The sequence below is a fragment of the Saccopteryx bilineata genome, chromosome 1 (assembly GCF_036850765.1).
Source record: "Saccopteryx bilineata isolate mSacBil1 chromosome 1, mSacBil1_pri_phased_curated, whole genome shotgun sequence".
Classification (NCBI taxonomy): domain Eukaryota; kingdom Metazoa; phylum Chordata; class Mammalia; order Chiroptera; family Emballonuridae; genus Saccopteryx; species Saccopteryx bilineata.
In genome coordinates, this window is record NC_089490.1 from 45,583,751 (window position 1) to 45,609,073 (window position 25,323).

A 25,323-nucleotide genomic window follows, 5' to 3' on the forward strand; every position below is an offset into this window, starting at 1 on the left:
AATGAAGAATTGATGCTTCTCATCTTTCTCCCTTCCTGTCTGTCTGTCTCTGTCTGTCTCTCTCTCTGTCTCTGTCACACACACAAAAATAAATTATTATACATTTTTAAGGTTAACAGTAATGTTATTCAATGTTTACGAGCAATTATTTATGAGAAGTTCAGGATACAAACATTTGCATCTTATATTTTATGTCAGTGATATATTTGTGTAGGAATTTTATGTGTAAATGTCCAGAAGATGTATATATCAAAAACTATAACTGAGCTCTCCTGAATAAAACATCAACTCTAAATTTGAAAGTTTAGATCCTTTTTAATCAATGCTGACTCTTACTCATATGCTTGCTTGGTTCAGAGACAATATAATTTATAAGTAAACTGATTGTCTAAGTAATATTTATGATTCATGATAGGAAATAGTAGTCAAATGGGAACTAATGAAAAGAATTTTAGGAGAGCTAATGTTTCCATTTTTGTTCTTTGTAATAGCTTAATATTTCCTGGAGTGCGACTAGGAGCAGACAGTCAATTCAGTGATTTTCTTGATGGACTGGGACCAGCCCAGCTTGTTGGCCGCCAAACCCTCGCCACTCCTGCAATGGGTGAGAATCATTTTTTTCTACAGGAAAGCTGATACGTCATGGTTGACAAGGTCATTTGAAGTAGCATAAGAGAAATGCAAGTGAAAAGTAACATTCTAGCTAGGGTATTGCTGGTTTCAAATAACTATTCTAGGTTCTAAACGCATTTCTCTAACCAGAGACATTATGCAAAATGAATAAAGTTAGTCCTATATCTTTGAATTATCAAAAAACCCCTGTTGAGATAGAGGGTCTACAATAGATCCAAATGTAGAATAGAGGGTAGTATTTCATAGCATGGAAAAAATAATGGATTATTCAGGAAAGGATCTTGGCATAAATCTTTGTTTAAAAAAAGTGAGGCCTGACCTGTGGTGGCGCAGTGGATAAAGCGTGACCTGGAAATGCTGAGGTCGCCGGTTCGAAACCCTGGGCTTGCCTGGTCAAGGCACATATGGGAGTTGATGCTTCCAGCTCCTCCCCTCCTTCTCTCTCTCTGTCTCTCCTCTCTCTCTTTCTGTCTCTCCCTCTCCTCTCTAAAATGAATAAATTAAAAACAATTTTTTGCCTGACCTGTGGTGGCGCAATGGATAAAGCATCAACCTGGAAATGCTGAGGTCGCCGGTTCGAAACCCTGGGCTTGCCTGGTCAAGGCACATATGGGAGTTGATGCTTCCAGCTCCTCTCCCTTCTTTCTCTCTGTCTCTCCTCTCAAAAATGAATAAATAAAAAATTTAAAAAAAAATTTTTTTTAAAGTGAAATATCTTCCTACTTAAAAACTTAAAAAAATGATATTTCAGATTCAACAGTAAAGAGAAACAAAGGGTGGAAAAAGGTAAAAGAAAATACTGATAAACACTTCAGGTAGTGTTTCTATACTCTTTGTGTGGGAAGAATTTCCAAAGGACCAAATCAAAGCCAGATAAATTTAAAATGTTTACTAGCAAAATACACCCTAAATGAAGTAAAAAGAAAGATAATGAAATGAATGGAGAAAACTATATGTAGCATGTGCAATAGATATATTCTGAAGGACATGAGGTTCCAGTTTGAAAGGACCTATGAGGTAAGGTCCTTTCAAATTGAAATTAGGTCAGTATAGGGGCACAGCACCATGGAATTTCACAACACCAGAAATTAATAGAAAATCCTCCCAACTTTCCTAAGAGGATAATTCTATACAAAATTATCAAAATCAGATGTTCAATGGACTCTTTAATAATAACACTGGAAGCTAGAAGACTACCTTCAAAATTCTGAGTAACAGTTGATTTCCAGCATAGAATATATAATAGCCAGCCAAATTTTCAAGTAAGTTGAAAGTTAGAATAAATAAATTCTCAGACAAGGAAGGTCTCAAAACATTTCCCTTACACCCAACATTGCTCAGAAAGCTATTGGAATATATACTTTGACAAAATAAACAAAGTGAGCTTTACAAATTGTGAACTAAAATGAGAAGATGAGATCGAGTAAATAAATGCTTCAACACAGAGAGAAGTGGTTGGTGGTGAAGGAAAACCTGAAGATAACGGCTAGAGCAAGCTTTCAGAGCAAGTTGTCCTGACTGGAACATGTGAGGTTTCCTAAGAGTACAATCTATAGAATACCTAGTGTGTTTGATTTTAGGGAAGGGGTAAGCAACCAGGAGAGAGGAAGGGGTCCACTTAGCGATATGTACATAAAAAAGCAAATGCTTTTTTAAAAGACATTTATTAAGTGTAGGGATAAAGAAGAGCTGTCCAAAAAATAAGACATAATAATCATAGTATTCCAGTTCACTTGGCTATAAATATTTCTACATAATCATAATAATGTAAATATTAATACTGGGAGAAGGGGATGACAGAAAATGTCTAGTATGTGGTGGGGAGAAACAAGAAATGAGAGAGATAGAAATTAGAACTCAATAATATCTAAAACTGAAAAAAACTAAGATAATATCTTATGAGTATGGTATTTAGAGATATGGAAACAAATGCCAAAAAGTAAAAAATAGATTAGATAAGAATATTGAAAATTATGAAAGCAGTGACCCCTGAACGGAAACATGTTGGCAGTGAGTATGAGACTTTTTCATACTAATAAAACAGTTTGACTTGTTAAACTTTGTGTGTATGTGATTAAAGCAAAAACAAAAAGACCAAGAGACCTCCAAGAGCTGAGATCTAAAACAGAATTGTAAAACTAATGAATAATCCAGAGTCACAAATTTGATCCACTGACCTGGCAAAGAAAGAGAATTCACAACTGAAAAATGGAGATGACTCATCTAACTAAACATAACTTAGAAACAATTACATGTAATGTTTTCAGAGATAAACTATCATATCCATCAGGAAAAGAAGAACATCTTATTAAAAATGGATAATGGATATGACAGGCAAGATATAAGAGAAGGAATATCAATTGCAAATATGTAGAAATGTGCTCAGCCTTCCTAATAATGAAGGAAATGCAAATTGCAACTTTTTAAACCATCAGGTTGGCAAAAATTAGACATTCTGGTGATAGTGCAAACTGCTATAACCTTTCTGAAGGGTCTGTGCCAATATGCATGGAATTTTTGAATGCCCATTCCATTAAACCCAATAATTTAAAGATGAGGAATTTATGCTCAGGAGATGATTGACCAAGTGTGCAAAAATATTTTATAAAGCAACTATAGTGCTGTTTATAATAGCAGCAATGTACGCCTGACCAGGTGGTGGCACAGTGGATAGAGCGTCGGACTGGGATGCAGAAGACCCAGGTTCGAGACCCCAAGCTCACCAGCTTGAGCGTGGGCTCATCTGGTTTGAGCAAAAGCCCACCAGCTTGAACCCAAGGTCGCTGGCTCCAACAAGGGGTTACTTGGTCTGCTGAAGGCCCGCGGTCAAGGCACATATAAGAGAGCAATCAATGAACAACTAAGGTGTTGCAACTCGCAATGAAAAACTCTCTGTTCCTGTCTGTCTGTCCCTGTCTATCCCTCTCTCTGACTCACTCTCTGTCTCTGTAAAAAATAAGTAAATAAATAAAATTTTAAAAAAAATAGCAATGTAGATAAGCTATATATTCATCAACAGGGATGTGGATTAAATAGGTAATGGCAAGCCTATTTAGTGGTCCATACTGTCAATAAACTGAGGATGTATGATCAAAATAGGTAGATAAATAAAAAGGAAGAGAAGAAGGGTGGGAAGGAAGGAAGAAAGAACTTATGAGATTGCTAGGATAAAATATTAAGTGGTTTCTCTAGATAATGAAAATATAGATAAATTATTATTTTTATTAAGTAGTCTATTCTAGATGACATAAAGGGTAAGAAATCTTATTAGAGTTTAAGAATTATTTAGATACTTCAATATTGTTGTCATTAAGCAATTTATAAACTAATATGGGACTCTCATAGATTGATTAGTACCAGAAAATTGAAGAAAACATTTCAAAACCTTGAAATGGAGGTGGGGAGAAAAGAATGGAGTTGGGGGGTACTAAATAATAGTTTTTATCAAGATTATAAAGATCATATTTGGAACCTGATATGGACCACTATTTTTTAACTACGCGTAACTGTAAAGAAGCTGAAACATGTTGCTTTCCCTCCACTTGCAGGTGATATACAAATTGGAATGGAGGATAAAAAGGGCCAGTTAGAGGTTGAAGTTATCAGAGCGCGAAGCCTCACGCAAAAGCCTGGATCCAAATCTACACCTGGTAAGGATGTGTGAAAAAGAACATCTCACACAGGCACACAACTCACAATATCCACTGCATCGGAATTTTATATGCTCTGTTTCTTACCGTCCGGTTGATTAAAAAGGCAGATTCTCTGTTTTGAGTCTGTAAATATGAATCGCTGCACAATTATTTTCCCAGGGGAGGGGAGGGGAGGGAAGAGGAGGGGAGGGAAGAGGAGGGGAGGGGAGAGAGGGGAGGGGAGAGAGGGGAGGGGAGAGAGGGGAGGGAGGGAGGGAGGGAGGGAGGGAGGGAGGAAGGAAGGAAGGAAGGAAGGAAGGTGAATTGTAATTCCAGCTATACCCCAAGTAAGTCAAAGTCTTAAGATACCTTTGCGTACATTTATTTGAAATGAGGAAAAGGGCAGCAGTGCTAACATATGGGAGCTAAGGGGTAGAATTTATGAAGCACTGGAAATTTTAAGTGATTTAAAGAGTCAGTTGGAAAACTTTAAATAAGCATCTCTAAAGCTCTAAAAAGGCTTTCTCTAAAAAACTTAATTTAACTTCCTCTGTGTTAATATTACCTTTGTCTAGCTCCATACGTCAAAGTGTACCTTCTGGAAAACGGGGCCTGCATAGCCAAGAAGAAGACAAGGATTGCACGGAAAACCCTCGATCCTTTGTATCAACAGTCCCTGGTGTTTGATGAAAGTCCACAGGGTAAAGTTCTTCAGGTCAGTAGTAGTTTGTGTGATTTTTACATTGTCAATCTACATTATCCATGTAAACACTGAAGAAGTGGTCAAACAAGAAGTGAATAAATTTCAGTAGGGAGAAATGTGGTGTAACATCCCTGAGTAGAAGAAAATAACAAATTGTTGCCTGGCAATTCAAATAATGTATAGTATTAAACATATATAGGGACTTAATGAAAAACAATTTTTTCCCTCTTTTCTTCTCTCTAGCCACTCCTCTCCTTTTGCCCTACTTGCCACCTCCTGCCTATTGATAGATAGATAGATGATGATGATAGATAGATAGATAGATAGATAGATAACAGATATCAAGCAAATGGTGCTAATCATAGGTTACTGAGCACTTCTATGTGCTCTAAGAAGTTACGGGCTACTAAGAGAGAAAGGAAAGGAGAGCAGAAGTGTACAGGGACCAGCAATACTCAAGACGGGTTGAATGGCAGGTGAATTGTTCAGTGTTTACAAACATCATTACCTCTTAAACACTTGAACCACCATGTGCAGTAAATGTCATCATCTCCATTTTAAAGAGTATGTCTGAGTACCGCAGAAATTAAATCATTTGCAGTTACTCAGTAAATTGAAAAGGCAGGATTCACCACCCCCGCTGGTGTAAAGTGGGTGACTGAGCTCAGCTGAGAGCCTTCACAGACAGATAACTAAAGGACTGGAAAATAGAAGCTAGGAGTAAGTTTAATGGAATGCTTACCTGACACCAACAGGTGCTGACCCAGGTCGTGAGGGAGCTCACTCACTCATTAGTCATCTGAGCAAATCAAAATCGTCAGGCAAGTCCTCAAAAGACATGAGTTTACAATTATTTTCAACCTGCCCCTTCGCTAACAAGTCCAAAATAGAAAAGAGATGTAATGAATATTCTCATTCTCCATATGTATTCCACCATACATGCATTCCATTGTACAATGAGTTAGGTTGTTTTGACCTTATCGCTTATACAAATTTTAATTTTTATATCTCTATCTCCCTGCATATTACCTACTAGATAATGATTACTAGAGAAGGTGTTGAATTTACATATAAATGATTGTATATATTTGTTTCTTTAACATGGTTTATATATGTAATCCCCCTCATTGACTAGGGAAACATTACTTGTATTCCATTGAACCTAAAAATTACTGTGGAGTGTCTCGTTGAGCTCCTTAATATTAGTATTTATCTAGTTCTTTTTTGTGGTGTTAGCTATAGTCATTTCCTCTCCTTTACCGAGTGGCCCGCTTTTACAGAATAGTTTTCAACTCCTCAAAGTTCAAGTTTTATTACATTTCATTTCTCTGTCTCTGCAGGTGATTGTCTGGGGAGACTATGGCAGAATGGACCATAAATGCTTTATGGGTGTGGCTCAGATCTTGTTGGAAGAACTCGATCTGTCCAGCATGGTGATTGGATGGTACAAATTGTTCCCACCGTCATCACTGGTGGACCCCACCCTCACTCCCCTAACCCGCCGGGCTTCCCAATCATCTCTGGAAAGTTCAACTGGGCCTCCCTGCATTCGATCATAGTGAACTCATACCAGAGTCATTCCAACAAAACTCTACCTTTTCAGGATAATAATCTGAAGCAGATATTTCATGATCAAAAGCATTGTTGGAGACAGACAATCAACTTGTGTTTTACCTGTAGTAGTTTTTCAATAATGTGTCCCAATTGTTGTTTCAAACCTGGCTTCATATGACAGAACAAGGCAGTCTATCAAATTACAGCAAGAGCCAACGAGCTAGTGAGAGTCACTGATGCTTCCAGCAAATAGAAAAAGAGGAAACTTCAAATTTGCATACACACTCCCCAAATTGAACAAACTGGAAACTCTCACTCTGTGTAAGGTCGTATTTACCCGTTTCTACACAGACCACAAGCAGTGTTATTTCCCTGGTGTTTCAGAAGTTCTCTTCTTTGTGTTTTGTTTTGTGTGTGTGTGTGTGTGTGTGTGTTATTTGTTGGTTTTGGATGTGTTTGTTTCATTTTTTCACCGTGTTTATTTCCACTGGTTTTTGGCTGTGTCAGGACAAGCCTCACCATGCTGACAGAGACCCTTCTTTCTTTTTCCAAAAGCACCAAAAAAAGGGCTGAAGCAGTCTCTGTCCCATCTGCTCCAGATGTTCGGCAGCCAGACAAGGCGAGGCCCCTGACGGGTTCCGCTGACTTTCAGTTTATAATGCTTCGGAGTCTTATGTGTGGAAACCCAGAAAACAATAAGTTACCTTCCAAAATAACTAATCACAGAACTACTTTTTTTTAAAATGCAGAGTATATCTGTTTGCATTTTAAAAAATCAATTTCTGTTTCCATTGTTTTGCATGGAAGACTTTTAAAGAAGTCGAACTGCAACTAATGCTGGGAATGGAAACTAGCTGCATAATCACACTTTGGAAACACTCCTTGTAATGTCTTTTTCTTCCTGACGTTAAAAAAAAAAAAAAAGAGTTTATGCTCATATGTATAAACCACACTTGTGACTTCTCACAATGGTGACTAGAAATGGATTTGAGCCTAAGACACTCTCAGCTGTGCCCAGGCTTCTCGGCCATGTCTCCGTGCAGACATCTCATCTGCCCAAGAAAGAGCATGGTATGAGCTGCTCAATATTCCGCTGGAAATTCCAGTTGAAATATTCTGCACTAAAGAGTAATGTTTTTATCAAATTTCAGTTTACATTTCTTTGAGATTGATGCAAGCACAAAGCTTGATTTTTTTAATGCAAAGTATCTTACTTTTTTTGGCGGGGGATGGGGAATAAAACAAAAGTCAAATTTCAATTTGCATTTTCTTCATCTGAGATTTTCTTGGCCTTGAATTTCCCTTGTGACATCCTGTATGTGTGTTCCATACTGCACACTCTGCAGCTGCATCGATATGTTCTCCTCCTTTTATGAGTCATTCAACTTTTGTGATTACACGAATAGAGCAGCATGACTTGGAACTGTTCAAAGCTGCATGCACGTTTTGTAAAAAAAAAAAAAATTTAAAGAAATAAAAAAACGAAAAAGAAAAGAAACAAAAGGTTATTTACTAATGGATGTTAGTTCCACATAGGCCCGCTTGTATGTTGCATGTACCTGTACAGTTTGCTCGTTAATTACTCTACTGAAATAACCAAGAAATCTAAGCCATCCATTTTTGTTATAGACATTTTGCAGGTTTTTGCCAGACTCAATCTGTGAGCCTGGGGTGAAATGTCTATAGATGGACTTTATTTTTTACCCTCTGGAAAACGTGATGTAGTATGGACCAAATTCCTTCTAATAAACATTTTGGTGTAGATTTCTACTGTGGGGCTGTAACACATGTAGACACTGTGTACACACTAGGTTTTAATCCATAGACATACTGCCTGCACCAAGTGAATTCTTCATTATTATTTACACATGGCGGAATTACCTGCCCATCATTCCACAGGGCACAGATTGACCACTACTCACCATGCTGAGCAGGAGGAACTGAAGCATTGGTGCACTTCTACTAGATTCCGTTCTGTCTTAGTGGCCAACAATCAACTAATTATAATTGGGTAGTATCTTTCTATTTTGACCACTTGTCTTAACACTCCCCTGTGCTTTTAAATGAACTTCCAACCCATGTATGTAAACATGTTTAATAAAATTTACTTTTCATGTCAGTCGGTAGCCATCTGTGTTCTATGTTTTGCCCAGATATCTACTGTGGGTTCTATGGTGCAACCTGGGAGCCAGGTCATGGGAAGGGGAGGCTGGGATTTTCTGTCTGCTGCGGGTGTTTGACTTGACTTGTCACTGCACTATCTATGTCTTAATCTATGGCCTAAAGGGTACTTTGCATCACGTACAAGTTTTCACTTTGTCAGCCTGTCTAAGTGAGCACATGACTATACTTCTGAAAAGTGGCATTATTAAAAAACAATAAATCTCAGTAAAAATCAAATGGAAGGTTGTTTCTCTGCTGCTGTTTGCGTGTGCTAATAAAAGAGACAAGTCTGTTGTCTAATTGCCAGATCGTTTTGAGCTATGTGACAAAATAATAATTTTTGTGTCTCTCGTCAAAGCATCTGGGTGCTCTGTTCATCTTTTAATTCTGAATCCCTGATTTGTAAAACCTTGCCTTAGAGTAGGCTGACTTAAACCAAGCAATACATTAATTCATCTTTAATAGAACCTTAGGAAATATATTTTCAAATATAGTAGAGTCTCTAAAAGTGACATATTAAAAGAAATTATTAAGCTTTCTTAATTTCATTTCATATTATTTTTCTTCTCCAATAGTGTGTTCATAGTTTTCATAATCATCATTTTTCACAAATGGTTGATAAGCACTAATTTCAGGATGCTTGGTAGTAAAATAACTGTTGAGATCTACTTTCCACCTGCTGAGAGCTCTTACATTTTTATAGACCACACTGGCTTTAACTTTGTAAAGCAAAATAAGCACAGCTAACTCACTATCAAATTTGAGACGAGCAATTTGAAACATTGTCACTACTTCAGTTGTTTTCAAGTTTTTTAAACAGTTGACTGAATTATTCTATTGAATCAACCAGTTGTCTGGTCTACAGGACATGAAATTATCTGTTAGACTGGGTCAACAGGAGACTGAAACAACTGATGTATTCAGTTTACAACCAGCTGTCAGAGCAGAGCTGTGTGACACACGTGTATTAAGATAGCATGAGATGGGGAGGGCAGGGGCGCGTCTGCCACTAAAGTAGGAGCCATTTGAAGATGGCTTTAGAATATGTTTTTCCAGACAAAAAACTTATTAGGTCAAATAAGCCTGCACAGCATTATGATTTCAGGGCTTACAATAAGGAGAAGTAACTGGAAAAAAAAGCTATTTTGCTAACTGTACATGGTTTCTTGCTGACCTGGATAACCTACTTTACGGAAATCCCAGGCTGAGATGTATGATCTGGTTAGACTTACCCAACATTATTAAGGGCTTTGATGGGTACTGATATTAAGTAGTTTGGATATAAAAAAGAAAAAGAAAATAAAACCTTACCCTGTGTTAAAGGGACATTCTATCTATTAAGAGAGATCATTACATTTTTAAAAATTATAATAATATATATATGAATTAGTATGAAAAAGGGCTACAGGATTACATTTAATTCTCATAACAGTCCTGTGTGTTAAGTACTTTTATGACCCCTATTTCTTACAAAGGGTCTTCAGCTTGGAGAAGCTAAGCAGGAGGTCAAAGGTCACAATGCAGTTAGTGATGGAGCTGGGATATACACCAAGGTCTGTGGCTCCAGAGCCTGCCCTGCGCAGTACCGTGCACCTTCCAATAGATGACTACAGATGACCTAGATCTTCAAGAAGGAAGAGTCCACCTATGGGAAAGAAGTCTAACCTACACCGTTCTCTGCCCTAAGGCAGCTGCTGGTCTCTCACGCCAGGGTAGTTGCAGGAATAGGGATAGAAGTGGGTGACCTCTTTTTCATCCGCTGAAACCTCTAAACTTCTTCTCTACCAACTCTCTCCTGTGTCCTCTGACTGAAGCTGCCATTTGTACTATCAAACCTCTTGAGTACATCTTATGCTGCTCTCAGGAAGAGTACGAATGAAGGAGCTAGAACAACGTTGTCTCCAGCCAAGCCCAGACTTACCCTTTGATTCCAAGGTAAAATTATCATTTGAGTCCCCCTACCCTCCTCCTTATCCCCAGTCTCGGGGGAACAGTGTCCCTTAGTTCTGCAGCAGTCACATACCCTGAGTCTTGGGCTCGAACTGATAATGCCTTGACTCCCAGCCCCATGGAACACTTCTGTCCTCGCAGAGTCAGTCCATAAACCCTCTTAAGTTATTTGCTTACAAAAGAGATTCCATGACTCTGCATATATGTGTACAGTCTCAGAGGAGCTCAGAAATCATCAGTCCCTTTCACAGTTCCTACACCCGACATAGTACTTGCATAAGTAAAACACTGAATGAGCAAACACATAGAATCTCCTTCCTGCTGGTCCTCCTCACTCTTTCTCCTCCAGTCTCCAGCATCACCTCCTCATTTAGATTTGAAGTTAGCCCACATTTTTTCTAACCATGATGCTCAAAGAATGTGATATCCCACTCTGGCTTTATTGCCTTATCCCACTTTGTAAATATTTGTCACAATTTTACTTGACTCACATTGGTCATATACCCTTGAGACTTGCTTCTATCCCTCAAGTGGGACCTAGTCAATACATGTGAGTGAATGACACGTTGCTCTAACAGAGTGGCTTCATAAATGATCCACAGTTAAGAAGGAGGCACAGCATATATAGTTAGTGTATATATATATATATACATATATACCAAAATTCAACAACACTCAGAATGGCCATAAATGAGGCTCTTGCCTTTGGTATATGCACACATTCTACAATGTCAAGTCAAGTGAGCAAGACAAAGACTGGAAAGGAGGAATGTAGAAAGTTCCTGTGCCTTCGGTGGGAAAATGAGTCCACCCAGATGAGTAGACAGGACCACTGCCTTTCTTATACACACACCCTAGAATGTCAGCACTGTGATAGCAGGATATTTGTCCTGATTTTTTAGACTAGTATGCGTTCTGTTATCTCTTCATTTCTCTAGATTTTCCAAGTTCTGCCAACTCATAAAGCGAAATCATCAGAAAGCACACACCCAGCCACACTAACTTACTCCTACCATCCTGTTCACTCCACTATAAACTCACCAAGTTTCTCTCTAATGTTTTGCTTTTGGTTTTTACTGAATGTTAATTAAAACTTCTTCTTACATTGGCTATATACTTTTGTCTTCTAATACATCACTCAATATATTTCATTTTTCAAACAGATGTCCATAATGCTTTTGTTTCTGTGTTCAGCAATTTATTAGTTAATGTCTGGGAAAGTGTTTTCTTCTATAGCTTTTTTCATACATCACAAGGTTCTTAATCTTTTATAAACTTTGTACCCTATGGTGCCTGGTAAAGCACTTGGACTCCTCAGAATAATATCAAACTCATTTAAGAGGTATGTAAGATTTTAGAAAACAATCATGTTAAAAGAATTTTTTAAAAATTTAAGAACAAATTTGTGATGTAGTAATATATATAACTTATTTACTGAAGTATGAAATGACATAGTGAACAATCCAATAACTACTGTATTTTTGAGATGAGCAACTCTGATGTGATATAAAAATACCTATAATTTTTTTGACAACAACATCACAGGTACTCCTGTGCTATTGTGGTTTTCTGCCTATAGGGACAGTGGGAAAAAATGCCCAATTTTCAATTAGAGGTAAGAAAAAAAAAAAGTAAGAGAACATTTCTATACTTTTAGGACCTCCTAAATGTCTTGCTGGAACCACTATAGAAATAGAATAACCCATTGCATGGTCTTAACTTTCTTTGGCTATCCAGAGCACTGTTCAACAACTGTCCTCTTGTATGAACCATAGTAGAGCTCATGGTTAATGTATTTTTTTATGCTTTTTCCAATAATGTTGTAATAAAATGGCCTGATGAAACTCTTTGTAAATCCTCTTGAAATGAGTCAAGGGATAAACAATTTCATGAACTAGAACTGCAGTGCCTGGCACATAGAATGTATGCAAAAAAACAAGACGGAAGAACAGATGAATGGCAAGGAAATTGAGGACTCCATGTTCTCCTAGATCGCTGTTGCTCAGTCTATTAAAAATTGACCTCCTTTTCATAAACACAAATTTACTTTCTACTCCCAACATGGCTGTAGTTATAATGCTCATGGGGTCTATAGCTCTTCCTTCAGTTGAGAGACAAAGTTAAATCCTATCCTTTTTGGTAGACTTTAGCTAAAATTTTTTTACATAAAATTCTCCAGCTTGTATTCCAAAAAGAATACTGTTTTTGTTTGTTTTGATTTGCTTTTTTTTTATCTAAATGTATTATCATGTCAAAAATGGTGTTTTGATATCTCAACCTATGCATACCATATGGGGATTTCTATAATGGAAAGGTAGTCCATTAAAATTGCAAGTATAACCCATATGAATTGCTTGCTTTATGACACCAAGCTCCAAAAAATTCCTATTTAAATTTTTTCACAGTTATTACAACAGTATAATTCTAAATTATAATGTATTTAAACCTGTAAGTCTACCACCACTATTTCTAGCAGTTGGCATACTGGAGTATTTTCCTTGGAGATTTCTTGTTCTTCTGAAAGCAACTATAGCCTAAAGTCAAAGACTCTTTCAATCTGTTCTTTTTGTAAATGTTCAAACCCCTTGATAATATAAAGCAAAGTGTGTATGAGTGGGGGAAATAGAATTGGAAATTCATAAAAAACAATGAAGAACAATTGGCCCCTGATAATGGAGTTCTTGCCTCATTCCACAACAACAATAGCTTAGATTATATGCCAAAGTCAGAAACCTGTGGTCAGTCATTGTTCAAATTTCCTTTTGTACTCTAAAGTGAGAATTGGGTTTTTCAAAACTTTGTAAAAGATCATTAAGATTTAAGAGAAATGGTTTTGAAGAAGCGACTATTATTCCCTGTATTGTAAAATAATGTCTCTTACTCTCTTCTCTCCTCAAATTTAATCTTCTCCCAACTTCCCCCACCCACAGGCCCTCTGGTCTAAATGTCTTTTGAGTCTTCTGCTCTGAAGAGGAGAATGCAGCTCTTCCCCTGTGTTCCTGCCAGGCATGCAATCAGGCTCCCTCATCTGAGCCCTCCCACTCCATCTGAGCCCCAGCTACCTCGAAGGTGGCCTAGACCAGTGACTCTCAAACTTTAATGTTGCAACAATTCACTCAAGATCTTGTTAAAATTTAGATTCAGTTTTAAAAGTCTGAGGGCAGTGCTCAAATTATAGATTTCTAGCAAATTCCCCAGCAGGGCCTGCTAAAGAACTTAAAAAACCCAGTGGGGGAGAAAAATGCAGCGGCCTCTTGTTTTAAAATTAAGAATTTTAAGATGGCAACAATGGAACATTAAATCAAAATCTAGGCCCTTCTGAGCACAAGGCCCCCATGTGACCACACAAGCCTTACGTCTGTGAAACAGGCCCCGCTCTCCTGTGATGCTCAAGTGCCTGGGTCTTACTTTCAGTAGAGAGGTGCCAGCGCCCAGGCCTAGAAAGCAGAACTGTGTCACCCGCCACTGTTCCCAGAGGTTTTCTCTCTACTGGGAGCAACGCCCCCGTGAAACTGGTCATGGCTTTGCAGTCACTTAGGTCTTTGATTCATTTGATAAAAATCGCTAAGTTGTACCTCTGGAGCAATGTTCTAGGAATTTTTTTTTCTCTTTAAAACACTTCCTCTTGACAAGACCTTTTCAAATGATGTTCTAGAGCAGGGGTCCCCAAACTTTTTACACAGGGGGCCAGTTCACTGTCCCTCAGACCGTTGGAGGGCCAGACTATAAAAAAAATATGAACAAATCCCTGTGCACACTGCACATATCTTCTTTTAAAGTAAAAAAACAAAACAGGAACAAATACAATATTTAAAATAAAGAACGAGTAAATTTAAATCAACAAACTGACCAGTATTTCAATGGGAACTATGCTCCTCTCACTGACCACCAATGAAAGAGGTGTCCCTTCTGGAAGTGCGGTGGGGGCCGGATAAATGGCCTCAGGGGGCCGCATGAGGCCCGCGGGCCGTAGTTTGGGAATCCCTGTTCTAGAGAATCAAGGAGCAGTCTTTGAGATTGTCTTGAGATATTGGTGGAAAAGGTAGAAGGTCCCAGAACCTTGACTCTCGCTCCAGCCAGAGCCCTGAACTTAAACCTGCTTGGCAATGTGACTGCAGGTTGGGAAAGAGGAATGTGGCCCAGGGCAGTCCGGAAAGTCCCATCGTCGTGAAAAGTTAGATGGAGGAAAAGAAAGAATGATTTTTTTCATATAACAACAGCCACACACCAAATATGACTCTAAGCTATGTAGATCTTATTTCCTAAGAAAGTAGGTCATGAAAACCTTAGTTGTTAGAAAGTTAAACAAACAAGGAATTTAATAAAGTTCCACCAGTAGAGGGCTGAATGGCCTGTCGGTTCCAAATGTAACAGGAAGACCAGTAGCAGACTGGGGACCAGCTGACCCCCTGAAATTCTAACCGTCCTCATCCTCCCACCCCAGGTGCCTGCCTGTTGGCTGCCCTGCGGCATAGGCTGAGTGGGAATTAAGTGACGAGTTAGAAATTCAAAATAGCCTGTCCACCTTCAGGAAGGCTGTGCAGTGTCTGTGAATTTCCACTGCTTTAATAACAGACAAACAGAAGTTGTATTATATGGTTCTCAATATTCTTTCCCTGCCATACTAGCTAAACACTCAAAATTCTAAACAAGGGTATGGGTCTCAGTCGGGGCCTTCAATCCCCGCCCTCTTGGGGAAGAAAGAACGGGACCCTTATCAAACAAATGGGTGTAGTGGCGCGTCTCTACCACACGATGGCAGGAGAGTTTCATGCCGCTCTGGGAGCCGCCAGAAGCCCAAGGCCCTTCTGAGGGGGCAATGCCGCTGTGGAAGTGTGACGGCAGAAGATGTAGTCTAGGACTGACTAACCCTCAAGGATAAGGACAAAACTTGTGGGGAAAGAGCCTTTTTCAAAGTGTAAAAATATCTAAGAATATAAAAATTTTGTAATTATAAACATGCACAAAACTTTTCTAACTTTACCTCCATCAAGAATGAGTCAAGAGGTCTTATTTTACTGAATGAATTCTGAAGTGTGACACTTTCAGCCCACAGATGTGTCCGGGCAGAGACTCTCGTTTCCATGGTTGGAACAGTAAATTGCCCTGTGCTCTGGGGCTAGTGCCCCCGCAGGCACCCCCAGTCGGCAGGGTGGCCTGCCGGGCATCGGAGCGCTGAGAGTGGGCGCGGGGCTGCACGCTGGTCCTTGTCTCCCACTTCCACAGCGTGCACAGGCACACGTGCGCTCACATGAACGCAGACACGGAGCCTGAGCTCTGCCCACGACAGGTCCGGCCCTGCGATCAGCAGCACGCGCACCATCGGGCGAACCCCCAGGAGTGCAGACCTCGGCCTCCACCCGAGGCTGATGGAAACAGAACCAGCTGTTTCACAGGCTCGCCAGGTGATTCATCTAGACATGAGGGGGTGAGAAGCCTTGTTTGGTAAGTCTCATATACTGAAATGGGGACCCTTGATACTTTTCTCATTATTAGGAGCTCTCTGGGAACACCCCAGGTATGACCAGTGATTGGCAGGAGGAGAGAAGCCACTCTTACCCCAATGTGGACCCTCTTCACTGACAAGACCCAGCCAGAGTATGAACCACAATCTGGCTTAGACATCAGTTGGGTTCAGCTTAAAAGATACATATTTAATTTATTGACTGATTTTAGAGAGAGAGAGAAAGAAACAGCGATTTGTTGTTCCACCTAGTTTTGCATTCGTTAGTTGATTCTTTTATGTACCCTGATTGAAGCTTGAACCTGCAACCTTGGCATAGCTGGACGACGCTCTAACCAACTGAGCTACCCAGCCAGACCCTATTGGGTTCAGCTTTGTTTACTGTGGAAGATCAATGGGGCTGTACTCATTGGGGAACCATACAAATCTGTGATCTTCACCCCAGCATTTTACTGTAGCATTTTCACAGATAACTGAAAAAGTAACTATGAAAGAATGCCAAAGACATTACTCGAAAAAAAATTTTTAAATAAGGAGAACAAAGGAGTGCACTGAGAGAACCCTTTGATTTTCTCAGTCCCAGTTCCTTATAGGAACAATGTGAATAATGATAACGTTTATCTCAGTAGGGTAAGATGCACGCGGGGAAAGCATTCTGCTTTGAGGTTGCTCGGATAAAAAGTGCTCTCCAAACACAAAGGGATGGCTGCTGGGTCTGCGTTTGTGCAGGAGAGAGTCTCCCGGTGTGGTCTTTTACTTTTACAAAGCAGAGAGCTCTGACACTCCTTCCAGGTCCACCCCACCCTCTGCTGTGGCTTAGTGAGTTCCCTGGCTGGGTCCTGGTTGCCAAGGAAACTGCTGCCGGGAAGATTGGGCAGCCCAGGTTCTCGGTTGATCCCTGGAGCTGAGAGCTGACTTTTCCTGAAAGACGTGTATTTTGAGTGGCCAGGGCAAAAACAAATGATGGCCAGCGAAGGGGATCCTGCCCATCTTCTCTTCCAGGGAGCTCATTCGGATGGGAACTCCAAAGGATGATGGAAGCAGCCTTTTCAAGAGAAACAGACAGGAAGAAGAAACCTTAAATCTGGACGGATGTGCACTGTGAGGAACCGTTGTCTCACCGGTTACTGTACCTTTTGCAGGCCAACCTGGGAACGCAACAGCGTAGGCCTCAGGCACCAAATCTTTCCCTGCCGTACTAGCAGGAAAACTGCTTTGCCTTGTCCTGGCACAAAGCACCTTAAAGACCACAGAGAAATGCCGTCTTGCCATCTTCTCCTCTTAGAGGGGACATAGGATGTGAATCTGCCCTGGGTTTATCGAGCTCACAGCACATCTCTGAACACTTCCTGACTGCCCCAGGCAGAATTAGCTGTGTCTTCGTGGTCCCGAGTGTGATGGCTAAGCCTTCATTACCGCATTCTACGAGAACCAGTCAAGTCATTAAAGATCCAGGATAATGTTTATTGCTCTATTGCAAGTGCCTGGCACAGTGCCTGATGTAGCTGGTCCTCAATGATTATTTGAATGAGGCTGGGAGACAGTAAGCAGACACAGCCAAACAAACATGAGTTTTTCAGAAACCTCAGTGAAACAGGGGTGACATCACCATCACATTGAAGACTTACTAATTGCCAGCACTTTATGTAGTTATTGCATTTATGTTCCTATTTCCACTAATCCCATAAAGTAGGTAGGTTGTCTGCACTTATAGAAAAGAAAATTGAACCTAAGAAAGGTTAAATAAGTGATATAAACATGTGTTACAACTGATCGATTTCTGAGCTAGTGTTTGTACCCAGGTTTGTCTGATGCAATGTTCTCAGCCATTAAGGCCAGACTGTTCAGGGCCTCGTAATGGATCACGTAGAGCCGCTCAGGTGGCCTTCTCCAGAGTGCAGGGTACAGAGCTCTTGTTGGGGGAAAACATTCTTGTTGACAGGGCATGAAGTAAGATATCACATTGGGTGGCATTCAGCGAGCAACAAGAGATGTGTGCTTAATGATGCCAGCACAATTACAGATAAGGCACATTGGGGGGCAAGTCCAAGCTGCAGTAGTCACTAGCTTTGTAGCCTTTTGAAAGTAACCTAAAGACTCTGTGCTTCAAATCCCTCATCTCCAATTGGAGCAAACAGTGTTTCTTTCCTAAAGTGTGACTGTGAGAATTACATCAGATGGTATATGCAAATTTGCCTAGTGCACTACCCAAAAAGCTATTATTATCATATTTGTAATCAATACATCATACTAAATATTGATATTATTTTTATTATAAAAAGTGAGTTTTTAATAGAAGAATTAAGGAGCTACTCAAATTTGAGCATCACTTGAGTATTATTTCAAAATCACCTCTCTATTTTAAAAGTGTAAGAAAGCCTAAAAGGTGCTACCCAAGAGAAGAGAAACGATTCTGATTGGTCAGTGACATTCTCATCACAACCTACCAACAAATCCTTGGGGGATTTGCATAAGTCATTTGACGTCTTGCCACATTTGTGAAAGGCGGCTGAAAGCAAAGAGTGGTTAGTGGTAGTGCTCTAAAATCTACAAAGTACCACCCAGAATCCCCTGTTCCCTGTTCCCCAACTAAAAGGCACAGAAACATTTTCATTTTCAAGTTGGAAAAGCTTGGGTCACTTCACCTTTCTGCCCTACCCCCCAGCTTGTCAGAACCCAGGAGAGGAGAAAAATATGTCTTCTTTCCATAAAGCACATCAAATAATGGCTTTTAAAAAGGATGTGCTCTTTGCTTTATAATTTTGGGTGGCTTTTCAACTTCTATAAATTTGTTGTCACACACTAATCCATTCACTCTCCCCAGCATGTGCACGCGCGCGCACACACACACACACACACACACACCCTGTAGATAGATGATTTTGTGGCCTAGAGAAGCCGTCTACCAGTACTCCATAACTCCAAAGCACTCCTTGCTGGTTACTCCACTGCCCGGAGCTGTCAATCCGCAGCCGGGCCTCCCAATGGCCCATTCATCTGTTTGCTTACTCAGGCTCCACCTCCTCATCAGATGAGCTGCCTTGGTCCTTAGTAGTGACCAAATGTACATGGCTGATCCACAGTTCTGCCAGGGGTGCTGCAGTCAAGCTCCCTTTGATTGGGCACAGTGTGACATCCACAGAATGCAACGCACCTTCTCCAGTCCTGGCGGCCTCCTGGGAGCTCCTGGCAGCCTGGGTTCCAGTGTCGCCAATTTACATCCTATAGTGCGAATGCAGTTGGGGTTGCTTGCCTCCTAAGTGCTTTGTTTTTGTTTTTTAACACTGCAAGATGGCAATCTATTTACAGAACAGTGGTTTAAAGATATGGCTTTCTTTACAAACAGATGTATGACCAAGAATTCTCCACTTTTTGAGAACTCTACATTTTAATTCTCCACTTATAATCCACTGAATTGCCTATATCAAAGTCAGTCCCTGCATTCCCTCAACCTGAATTTAAGTCTCCAAATAAATCTCCATCATTTCTCCACTATCAGTGGCCCATGATCTCCTGAAATGTTTTTGAGCAAGTCATAAAAGGTCAGCTTTTTGACCTGCAATTAAGAATAAAACTACCAAAAGCTAGAGATCTCTCCCCTGCGTCCGTTGGTCATGATGGCTACCAGTGTCTCCGCAGTGCTGAGACCAGTGGGTGGACACACGCTCCCAGATCCTGCTCTGTTAGTGAGGAGCTGTGTGGGTTCACAGAGGATGGGGGATGTGCAGTTGTGCTGGCGGTTACTGCTGAGTAACCACATAATCAGAGGGGTTTTAGGAAACTATGGAAGAGACCCTGTCTTGCCTTCCCAGGCCCACCCTGGCGTCTGCCTGTGGTAGTCCTTTCTGAGTGCACAGAGGAGACAGAGAGAGCCCTCCCTTTCCTGAGTGGCCTTGCCAAGGGACAGGGTATTTAGTGTTCCTGCTGTTCAGTTGATAGCACCCATGTCAGTAAAAATGTTTTAGCCCAAATATCCATTCATTTCACTCACTTAATAACAAGCTTTGTCTCTGCAGTTTATTAAGTTAAGACTGGAGCCCTGCGTGAGATGCTTGCTGACTTCCCATAGATACTTCCAGAGAGGCTGCGGTTAGGTTCAGTTTAGTTTGAACGTGCTCAACATCCTGGTCGTCCAGCTTTGAAGCCCACGGGCTCAGCTTGGCTCAGTAAAAGAAGCCATAATGGAGCCCGACATGCAGTTGAAGTGTTATATGTGGCGTTGCATATGCTTAGGTCAAAATCAGCTTTACAGAGCAGCAGTGCCAAAGACCCCATTTAACTGCCTCAATGTGATGGAATCTTAACTTGTGAAAGCTGGCAGGAATAACACGTTTTGTAGAGAGAGTCACTAGGCCTGGGGTGAGGTGATCTTCTCGCACTCCTCGTTGGTGGCAGAGTAGGACTAGGTCCAGTTGTCTTCGAGCCAGGACTGCTTCGGCTCCCGCACAGGCTCTTGTTTTTGTTTGTACAACAGAGTGGGGTTTTTTTCTAATATTTCAAACTATTCACAGACTGCATCTTATTTGATTGTCATGCATGTTGTATTGATATCTATAACCAAGATCAAAGCTTCCAGAACTGATCCTCATTCCTCTCCTCTGCTTCTTGAGTTTACTTCTCAACTGGAAAGCTCTCTATTTCAATCCATTCCAGAAATGCTGAAATGCCAGAAGTCACCCCCCACCCAACCCCCTGTGCACAGAGGCAGCTTTGCCCTCCTGCTTTCCCTCGATACAGGCTCAGGGACTTCGAGTGATCCGAGCAGGCTCGGAAAAAAAATTATTCAGTGATAGACATACCAAGGAAACAAAGACACAAAAGGCAACCCCATGACAGAGATTTGTTTTGGAAATTGCTCATTCTGATGCTCATTCCTGGCTTTTGCTGACATTCAGAGGGATTAAGACAGAATAAAGGAAGTGACTAAGCCAGAAGGTGCTCACCTCAGAGGGTGCAGTTCCTGTGGGTCCGCGCCTGGCGTGTGTGTATGTGTGTGTTGGGGGGGCGTGGTCATGAGGTTTGGATTCCTGCCGAACCCTGCCACACGCTTGGGCAAACCATTCACCCCCTTTGAACCCTTCCCTAGAACATGTAAGAGTTGAAGTGCGTCAGTGCTTTTTAAACTTATTATTATCATTACAATTTGCAGCAGCAGCAGGTGTTCTTTGGAGGAAAGCAAAGGCCTTATCTGTAAAAATGACCTTTTTAATGGAATGGCACTGCTGGTGGGGTGAGTGCAAACATTCCCCCTGCAAGTCCTCCGCTGCCCGGGTCCCTGGAGCAGCCCCTGCACACTCCGTGGAGCAGAGCCTGACAGCAAAGGGCTGCTCTCTAAGGCTCTCTCGTTTCTCACCTTCTTAGTTTTGCTTCCTTGTGAATCTGCCCTCTGCCCCAGGTACCATCTAACGGGTCTCCAGGAGGGTGGCGGGAGCGGATGCTCATCTCGTGCTCTGACCCTCAAAGTCAAAGTGAACAGGGCCACACAGGCGGCACTGGACAGAGCCCCTGTCACCATTCAACCCTACCACTGAAAGGTTTGAGTCTTAGGGCTGAAAGGTATAACTTCAGAAGAGTGTTGTTGTTTTTTTCATTATGTATAAAATTTGTCAAAATTTCTAAACAATCATTTGATAAATAGCTGTTTCTCTTAGTGAATACAATATAGGAGCTACACACAAACTGACATGATAGACTCTTTCTAAAGAAGAGTGATGCAGGCAGGAGCCCTTCTCAGCTTCAGCTCCTGTGAAGAGTACCTGGGCTTTCACTGGGCTCTGCGCTGTCAGTGTGGACAGGAACATTGGCAGGCGCTGGGCACTGGCACTGTCCCCTCCAGTCCTTTTATTTTTGTCCTCATTTTCTGTATCTGGTGTGGAAAAAGTGAGGTTCTATGTCACGATTTAATGCAACAAAGATCTTCGCCCTAAGTCATAACCAGCAGGCCAGTAGCAGGCAGACTTCCCCCCGCTGCCACCGAGGCCAGTAATTCATAGATGCAGATTGTGAGATTTCTCCTTCAGTGCCACATCCTTCTGCCAGCGCCATATACCTGTAATGTTTATCACCCAAAACATGATTTTTACTAATTCCTAAGAGGTTTTACAAAACAAGAACCAAAGCACTTTGTAATATATCTGTTTATTTTCCTGAAATGTCTTTTTTCTTTTTCTTTCTTTTTTTTTTTTTTTTTTGTATTTTTCCGAAGCTGGAAACGGGGAGAGACAGTCAGACAGACTCCCGCATGCGCCCGACGGGGATCCACCCGGCACGCCCACCAGGGGTGGCGCTCTGCCCCTCCGGGGCGTCACTCTGCCTCGACCAGAGCCACTCTAGCACCTGGGGCAGAGGCCAAGGAGCCCATCCCCAGCGCCCGGGCCATCTTTGCTCCAATGGAGCCTTGGCTGCGGGAGGGGAAGAGAGGGAGACAGTGAGGAAGGAGGAGGGGGGTGGAGTAGCAAATGGGCGCTTCTCCTATGTGCCCTGGCCGGGAATCGAACCCGGGTTCCCTGCATGCCAGGCCGACGCTCTACCGCTGAGCCAACCAGCCAGGGCCCCTGAAATGTCTTAATAGCATCTCCTTAAAATGCAAGGAGGAGGACTAAGTGTGAATTCCCAGTTGTGTTAGAATTTTGGCTGAGCCTGCAAGGCTGATGAGGAAGGGCATTGTCTGCACGTTCAAGACGGGCTACCAGTGTATTTAGGGAAATCTGCTAAGTGGTAATCCAAAACACAGTTTGGGCACCTTTAACCCAACATTGTCCTTCTAGAACATTTACAGAGAGAGAGAGAGAGAGTTTTTGAGAAGGTTATGAGTGAAGATTTTCTCTGGGGAGAGTCACCAGACACAGAGTATTATTACCCTTTGTGGGTAAGGCAAGAGGCTGGTTTTGCTCCATCATGAGCTAGGTAAAGAACACTTCCAGAGAACCACTCACAGAGAGGGCTGGACAAGAGCCTGCCCAAGACCAAGAAGGGGAGGCTGATGACTCACTCCCCAGGGATCCTTGTAAACTGTGGAAATCTGCCACCCCTTAGCCCCCACCCCCGGCCTCCCAGTTCTTACAGATACTGTCTTGAGTACCTGGATTGTGTGGGCATCAGGACTTAAATTTGCCTCTTACCTGTGCAAGTGAGGGATGACGGCAGTCTTCAGATGTTCTCAAAGCAGAGAGATCAGAGCACTTAATAATATAGGCAGCATGCCTGTCATGGCTCTCTCTTGAGCGTGATGGATGCTTTAAAAAATTAACTCATCTTGAGTTATGTTGGTAAAGACCCTTCTCCGAAGGGCTTCCATCCCAGGGTGAGGCATCAGGGCAGGAAGAGACCAGATGCATCTAGTTAGAGGGGTCGGAGGTGGGCATGGGGTGTTGTAAGTGGCCAAACAGAGACTGGATTACTCAGAAATTAGGGCTGCAGGGTGGCCCGAGTGCAGGGATTCCAAGAGTCTGTGTGAATCAGAAAAGCATCTGACCTGAAACTCAACACTTGGGCATCTCCACACTCTGGAGGGCACCAGTGCTAGACCATAACCTTGCCAGTCCCTCCTCTTCCCAGCCCTCAGTGTGGCCCTGGAGCAGCCCAGGGCCACCCAGGGAGAAGAGCAGAGAAATGGGAAATGGAGAAGGAACTGATCACTACCCACTCTGCACCTCACATTTATGAGCCTGAGTTAGGCTACACTGTTAAAATGTGAGAAGCTTAAATTATATGAGAGATTAAACTTTTAATATGGGACTAGACCACACTATTTTTTTAATTATGGAAAATTTAAAGCATAAAAAAAATAAAAAATAGTATAATGAACTTCCATGGATTCATCACCTATCACATGTGGCTACATCAATTTATACCCTGTCCACACTCTTCTGCATATTAAGCTGGGGTAAAATTGTGCTTGACTATTGAGTAGCTGAGTGCAATTACTCTGTTTGGATGTTTGGCCACTGGCAGCTTGCAGGCCCCATGCCCCTCATAACCTCTCTGTGCCCCATTTAGAGTTAGGCAAGAAAGCCTGAGGTGCTCCTTCCCTTGACCCAAACCACACAAATATATGATGATACAGACTCCACAGAGCTTCCTGTCTTTTAGGTATTAAGTCTTAGTTTCAGTGTTCTGTGGTTGCCTCATTAAAGCAGGGATCAATCCCGCGTTCAATATTGGTTTGGGTATCAAGACTGATGTTTACACACACACCTGGAGGATATGAAGAAATTTATTACCCATCTAATGAGGCCTTCTGGGGAAAGCATGGCAAGCAACCAAGCTGTTCTGGAATGGATGAGCCAAATGAGGAATGAGTGCTCTGGGTTTTCATTGTCATGAGGGGGAAGGGCGTGGTTGAATTTCCTCAGCTCATAGAGCACCCCCTCCCCAGGCATCACCTCCGGATGCCCATGCTTCCTGTGCTCGTGCTCAAGCCCGCTGGCTGGCTGCGTCCTGAGGCAGTGCCTGGGCAGAGAGACAGAAGCTGCCAAGGACAGCCGTTCCTTACAGGGGAGCGGTGCTGTGCCAGCCGTGGAGGCCAGCGCTGGTGTGGCACTTGTCCCAGCACCAGCTTTCCCTGGGAACGCTGAATATCCAGCATAAGTTAGAGGTCTTTGTAGATGAATTTCAAGGAATAATTTTTAAGTATAGATGGTATACGATATTATATTCATTTCAGGTGTAAAATATAGTGACTTGACATTTATTACAACGTGATCACCGCACTAAGTCTAGTAACCCTCTCTTTCCCTGTAAACTTACTCACAATATTATTGACTATATTTCTTCTATTCTTCCTTCACTTTTTTCACCCATCTCCCCACCGCACCCCCTTGTAGCTATCAGTTTTATCTCTGTTCCTATGAGTATGTTCTTGTTTTGTTCTGTTCTGTTTGTTCATTTTCTTTTCTTAGCTTTCATATATAAGTAAAGCCATACTCTTATTTCCTATTTCCATAACTTGTTGTACCCTACCAACAGATGCTAGAAGCCCAAAATGGCCCACAGGAGGATTAACTGAGCAAATCATCCAACAACGACCTCAAAGGTCTACCTCTGGTTTCTGCAGCTGGATATACTCCTTGTTTTCAATTCCAGAACTTTAGGATCAGCTCATCATCTGAGAAACTACTCAAGGTCTTTCTAAGTTTTGAATGGAATACCATAATATCTACTGGGGAAAGTTGCATCTTCTGTCTAGATTTGATCAGAAATAAGTCCAATTTACCAAAAATATC

At 41.6% G+C, this 25,323-nt stretch overlaps 1 protein-coding gene across 47 annotated transcripts in view; it reads left to right on the forward strand.

Annotated features, from left to right (window-relative positions):
• The window catches only part of RIMS1 (regulating synaptic membrane exocytosis 1), a 477,491-nt gene extending 468,843 nt beyond the window's left edge, over positions 1-8,648 (forward strand). For all 47 annotated transcript variants that reach the window (XM_066253353.1, XM_066253373.1, XM_066253382.1 and 44 more), the window contains 4 exons: positions 492-604; positions 4,182-4,283; positions 4,841-4,980; positions 6,309-8,648. In XM_066253353.1, the coding sequence (XP_066109450.1) occupies positions 492-604; positions 4,182-4,283; positions 4,841-4,980; positions 6,309-6,527 (574 nt within the window). In that variant the 3' untranslated portion in view covers positions 6,528-8,648. The remainder of the gene's footprint in view (positions 1-491; positions 605-4,181; positions 4,284-4,840; positions 4,981-6,308) is intronic.
• Positions 8,649-25,323: the final 16,675 nt, after the last annotated feature.